This window comes from Mus pahari, chromosome 13, assembly GCF_900095145.1.
Source record: "Mus pahari chromosome 13, PAHARI_EIJ_v1.1, whole genome shotgun sequence".
In the NCBI taxonomy this organism is placed as follows: domain Eukaryota; kingdom Metazoa; phylum Chordata; class Mammalia; order Rodentia; family Muridae; genus Mus; species Mus pahari.
In genome coordinates, this window is record NC_034602.1 from 27,175,111 (window position 1) to 27,181,574 (window position 6,464).

Here is a 6,464-nt window from a genome sequence, read left to right on the forward strand (position 1 = left end):
GGTTTTTTGAGACAGGGTTTCTCTGTGCAGCCATGGCTGTCCTGGAACTCACTTTGTAGACCAGGCTGGCCTCTAACTCAGAAATCCGCCTGCCTCTGCCTCCCAAGTGCTGGGATTAAAGGCGTATGCCATCATGCCTGGCATATGCTTTCCTTTTAGGAGGATCCATTCTTATCCCTGAAACAAGCTCACCGACCCAAGAGAGCTGTGTGTTAGCCTGTAGCGCCCTCTAGTGCCATGCTGAGCATAGCTTTGTATGGTAATCTGGACGCCCTTTTCAAGTCCAGGGCTCTTGTTAGATCTAGGGAAAGCTAGCACCAAGGGGTTGGTCCACAGGGACAGGAGTGGTCCTGAGAGAGGCAGGGGCCATAGGTCAGGCCACTGCACCACCAGGGTTTCCTGGGTGGCGACTGCACAGTGAACACAGTATGTGTGGCTCTATGTCATCAAACACCTGCTGCTGTCTAGTCTCGGGAGGAGTCTGTTCCACTGCCTTGCCTTTTGAACATGGGTAGTAATGATGGTTTCCTGGCCTGCTTTGGCTAGTACCAGGAACAGGCTGGCTGCCAGAATATTCCTGTTTACTGCCACTGACCTGTGGCTGGGTGCTATTCTGGGTTGGGGTAGATCCTAGTGTTCAGAGGACCAGCAACAAGAATTATCTATCTTCTGGGTAGGAGATGACTCAGTGATCTATTTAGAGTACTTGCTGCTTTTGGAGAGGACCTGGTTTTATTCCCAGCACCCATATAATGGTCACAATTATCCATAACTCCAGTTTTAGGGGCTATCATCTTCTGGACTGTGGGCACTGGACATACACATGGTACACATACCTACTTTGAGAGAAAACAGATAAAATTAAAAAAGAGAATTATCTTCCTAAGAAGGGAAGAAATCAGTTGTATGTCAAGTGTCCTGTTTTTCCAGTGAGAGACTCGGGCACGATCACACCCCTACTCCCTGGCACACAAGGCTTCCCTCAAGAGTGACTTAGGGCCTGGTGGTGGTGGCGCACGCCTTTAATCCCAGCACTTGGGAGGCAGAGACAGGAGGATTTCTGAGTTCGAGGCCAGCCTGGTCTACAAAGTGAGTTCCAGGACAGCCAGGGCTATACAGAGAAACCCTGTCTCGAAAAAAGTGACTTAGGGACAGGACTTGAGTTTACTGTATAAGTCCACCTCATCTGAATGTTTGCTTTGTTCTCAATACAGTGCGTGCTGTGCCCTTTAAATGCCTATCCTTCCTCACCAACATGCAGTTCCTACCCTTGCCCTGAGACTTGTACTTCTTGAGCCTGGGGACGAATGTGACCTCAAGCAAGCATTCTAGAAGGCACCAAGAGTGGTTCCAGGAGGGCACACACTACATTCTGGTGTCCTGGGCTGGGCAGCAGTCACTGATGAGCTCAGAAGAGGGATATTGTGACTTTATCCTAACACCCAGACCCCCCTCCCAGCTAAGGTCCCAAAGCAAGTACCAAGGTGGGACTTTGGGGAATTGCCCCCACTATGCCCACTGTCCTCCACACGTCCCCGTGGCTGGATTGTGTCTTTGGACTGAGCAGTAGATGTTGTGTGGACACAGACCACATTTCCCGGGGATTCCTCAGCCAAGGTCCTCGCGCCTGTCCACCCCGCACAGCTCCTAAGAAAAAGTTTGGCTGTGAGGTGATGCTCTGTGGTCCTCTGAGTGTTGGCAGGCTGAGAGAGCCTGGCTAGGTGTGGGAACTCCCAACCTGGACACACCATTCTACAGCAGACAAGTCATCAGTGGCACTTTATTCAGTCAGTTCCTTACATCAAGGTGTTCAGAATACATCATGCAGCCTGCTAGCCTCACAGGGCCCTGGGTTAGCCTAGGGTCTAGACGTCCTTCCTTGTCAGCTTCTAGAAAACAGAGCTGTGGCACAGGATGAGGGTACACAGGCTTCCTCAGATAGCTCCCACAGATCATGAGCCTGGAACCAAGGCTTGAGCCCCCAAATGTGAGCTGGCACTCACCTAGGGGCCGAGGGGAGGGTCAAGACCCACTAAAATCCGAAGACACCTGGTGACCACAGCACAATCATTAGAGCTCGAGGTGGTCTGAGTTTCCACTCAACGTCTTGAATAGATTGCTCAGGGTTCAGAAGTATGACTTTGCGCTGTTACATGAACATGGAAGATGTCTACACATGATCTAGTTGGAGGCTCTGGGACCCCGAAGACAGAAGACGGTACAGAACTTGCTCGCCTACCATGGTATTAGGAGGCACAGCCCAAGACCGTGAGAATGGCTTTTAAGAACTGCATGGTACCCTTCACATTTGAGATGTTAATAGTCTAAAAGAAGCCTGGAATTTAGGTGCCAGCTTCCCAGATCCTGTGTGGGAAGGTGGTTCAGAGCAGAGAGAGGAAACACCAGACTCCTGGGTTGAAACCTTAACAGGTGCAGACATCTCAGTTGCCGAATGCACACCCTGGGCAAGTGCTGAGGTGCAGGACAGTATGACAGCTGAAACACAGCCAGCTTTCAAATGCTCAGTCTGAGTACAGTTCTCAGTCCTGGGTCTTCCATTTCTTTTTTTTTTAAGGGGGTGGTAGTGGTGGTAGTGGTTCGAGACAGGGTTTCTCTGTGTGGCCCTGGCTGTCCACCTGCCTTTGCCTTCCTAGTGCTGGGATTAAAGGCGCGTGCTGCTATCACTGCCTGGTGAATCTGCTATTTCTAACCCTGACCCAGGTCAGTGAAGCAAACAGATGTGAGGACAACTCCAAAAGCCAAGGGAAGCACCCACTGGTAGACCTTCTAGCACGTGTGTTTGCTAAGGTCCTGCAGTGGGGTGATGGCGTGACCTGCGAGGACAGAGTCCAGAGTGGAGGTTAGAGGGACACTAGGGAGTTCCTGAGTCAGCAGCAGCCAGTACAGGCCATTGACAGTACCCAGTAATACACTAAAGGATGAAGATGATGGGCAGACACGGGACAGGCTCCAGACTGCTGGTCATAGGAGAGACCCTCTACTGTGGGGACATACTTGGCAACCATAATCTTGTCCTCGCAGGGACACCAGGATTCAGATGTGACCACAGGTTTACATGCAAGAACCATCTTATTCCTGCTTAGCATAGTATGTTTCCTTTAACAGTTAAGAAAGAAGTTTCAAGAAACTGAGAACGCCCCATTCTGGCTGCTGCGTCTCTGAACATGTCCCAGACCCCGTCTGGAGTCAAGGATTTTCCCCCTGGACAGGGACTTGCTAAGTAGCCCAAGCTGAACTTAAGATCTTCCTCCCTCTGTGCTCCAAGGACGGGGTTACAATGTGAAGGTGGTGGTGAGGCCACAGGACACCCAGCCCTGGCCTGTTCACAGAGCCATTTCCAAATGAGAAAAGCAAAGAGCTCTAGACCGTCCACTTAGAGGGGTGCCAGTGAGCTGCTGGCGGGGAGGGAACACCATCCTGAAAGCTCTGTGGCATCACAGGACAACTTCCTCACTTCTTGGTGGCTGGAGCACAGCCATGAGCATTTGTGCTAAAGAAGCCGGAGCCCTGAGCTACAACATAGAGACATTCCCTTGTGACACCCCATCTTGCACACTGTCCTGTGATAGGACTTGAATTTTCTGTTACAAGCCACACAAAGCCTCAGGTATATTCAAGTTACAGATGTCAGTTCTATCCCCCAGGCCTGTTCAGCAATGTGAATGCCAACAGAAAAGATTTCATTTTCAAAGGCTTCTTCAATGTATGTCACCCACTATATTAGGAATTACTCATGAATTAGGCGGATGGTCATGTATGAAAAGTCAGTACTAGTCAGTTAAAGAAATATTAAGTGGAGACCAATGGTGAACTCAGAGAGCGCTAGTCAACATGCCTCGGAATCCATACAAGATACAGACACTGCTGTCGGGGACCTGCGGTTATGACAACTGTGAAGGCGTGAGCAGACACATCTATGTACACGGGCAACTGGGAATCTCAATCCCTTGGACTGACGGCAGTGTCTTCAGAGCAGAGTGGCCTGCGTTTGTGTTAGTCTAACTCCTATCCCAAGGCCTACGGAGGACACGCAGGCACATCCTCTTGGTTCCACACAGGTGCTGAGGTCCAGTTGGCTCTCCCTCTCCTCTCACAGGCTGGAGGCTCACTCAGATCCTGATCCAGTAAGGGCACATACAGAGAAATGCCTTCCTACTGAGCCCGGCCAGAGCCATGTCTGAAGCTAGGGATCAATGTGCGGCTATGATCCTATTGGCAGCTATACCTTAACCCAAGGCTTAGGACCATTCAGTACCACACCATGGCATGAGTCCACACAGCCAACCTCTCTGGCTCCAGCCAGACTGAATCTTCGTGGAATGATGAAAATTAAAAATTGCTTCATTATGGAAGTTTCTGATTTATTCCAGACAAAATATTAGATTTGCCACTAAGAATCACCTCAAAGCAATCACTCTGTGTGTCATGCCCCTGTGGCTGGTATAGCACGATGCAGGCAGACCTGTGGGCCAGAAGCCGGCAGCTCTTAATTCTTCACTTCTGCAGCCTCTTTCTCAGCCTTCTCCTTGGCCTTCTCTTTCTCTTCCACCTTTTCTTCCTTCTCTAGTGTGGCCACAATTTCGGCTACCTGGGTGGTAGAGATCTGAACATCTTCTTTGTTCACCAAGTCGATTACCTACACACAGAGGAAGGAGACTTAGGAGGGGCTCCACCACTGCATTCACCTGCTGCCCCTCCACAGCTCCGGGAGATGCCCCCTCTGAGCCATCCTCTAGGCTGGGCACTTGCCATTTTGCATGCTATGGGTATCTGGTGCCTCCTGCTGCTCAGACCTCCAAGGGTTATAGACTTCACAGCGAGGGTGTAGCATCAGTTCCTATCCCTGCCAGCATGGCCCTCCCACACTACTAGAAGCCTAGGGCCTGCCCTGAATACAGCTTCCCTGGTATAGCAAGGGGTGGGCATTGGGGTACATCTGCTTCTGCCACAGAGACTGAGAGGAGAACATGAAAAATGTTCAGCATGTATGTTTGATAGTGCCTGATTTAAAATGGAAGTAAAGGAAATTAACCTATATTTCTGTCTATATAAAGAAAAATCATAAGCTGGCCAGGTGTACTGAGAACCAAGATGACAGTGGCAAACTTTTTTCCCTCAAGACCATACTTTATAACTTAAGTAGGTTCATGACAGTTTACAGGCTGGAGTCCAGGCTCCCCTAGAGGCCAGATCTGGACTCAGGTCTTGTGGGCTGACATCTCGGGAGCATAGCCACTATTCCTACAAACTCTACCTACTCAGTGTCTCTCAGGCGGCCCCAGAGGGGTCCTGGCAGAGGTGCTGACCCTGTTCCTCAGATCTAATAGGGATGCAAGGTCCCACAGTACACGTGGAAACATTCCAAGGCGGCATGCAGAGGGCATTTTCTTATCTCACCTTCTGAGAACTTTAGTAACTTCTTAATTCCAGTGTGATTTCAAATGAGAGCAAAGGGCTAAGACACTTGGGCTTGCAAACCTATCTTCCCAAGTCTTCCTTTTGAAAGGATTTATTGAATTTTACTACATACACTGGTGTTTTGCCTGTATGCATGTCTGTGAAGGTGTCAGATCCTCTGCACCTAGAGTTATAGACTGTTGTGAGCTGCCATGTGGGGGTAGGAATTGAACCTCATTCCTTTGGAAGAGCAGCTAGTACCTGTAACCAATGACTAAGCCATTTCTCCAGGCCCCTCCTGATCATCTTACAGCTCTGAATAAGCAGCCCCTCCACAAACCTCTGGGCCCTAGAACAGGAAAGCAGCCAGGCCGGCCTGGCACAGCCCACTGACTCACCTTGACAAGGTCATTGATGTTGATGTTGCCGTCCTTATTATCATCCAGGGCTGAGGTCAAACTGATGAGCTTGTGTTCTGGAATGTGCTTAATTTGCTTCATGGCGCTGATGAGCTCAGTGATGCTGATGACACTCTCCCTGGGGAGTGCAGTCTGCATGTGACATTGGCCAGGTGCCTGGTCTCATGCCTTACCCACAGCTCTTCCCGTAAGCTCTGATCCTGGAGCCATGCATGAACTGGAAATATTAGCATGACTTCTCCCACAGTGAGATACTAAGCCACTTTCCCTTCAAGATGCAAGGCTAGCATGGGCGCTTACAGAAAGCATCCTTGGATGCTGGGGAGGTTGCTTAGTGGCTGTCAGTGTTCTACTACGTGAGGACCTGAGTTCAAATCCTCAGAACCCATGTAAAGAGCTGGTAGTGATCACACACATGTCTATAACCACAGTGCTATTGGGTGGGGACAGGCATAGGAAGATCATGGGCTTGAAGGCTGATGGCCTCCATGTACACATAAGCATGTATACTAGGACACACACACAGACATAGCACATATGCAAATACTACACTCACACACATGCTCGTGCACAACACACACACACACGCACACACACACACACTCACACACACACACACACACACAC

General features: G+C 50.0%; 1 protein-coding gene across 1 annotated transcript in view; it reads right to left on the minus strand.

Annotated features, from left to right (window-relative positions):
* Nucleotides 1-1,761: 1,761 nt before the first annotated feature.
* Letm1 (leucine zipper and EF-hand containing transmembrane protein 1) overlaps nucleotides 1,762-6,464 on the minus strand; it is a 46,408-nt gene continuing 41,705 nt past the window's right edge. The window contains exons 13-14 of the mRNA XM_021210298.2: nucleotides 5,817-5,955; nucleotides 1,762-4,657 (exon numbers count right to left, since the gene is read on the minus strand). Coding sequence (XP_021065957.1) covers nucleotides 4,508-4,657; nucleotides 5,817-5,955 — 289 coding nt within the window. The 3' untranslated portion in view covers nucleotides 1,762-4,507. The remainder of the gene's footprint in view (nucleotides 4,658-5,816; nucleotides 5,956-6,464) is intronic.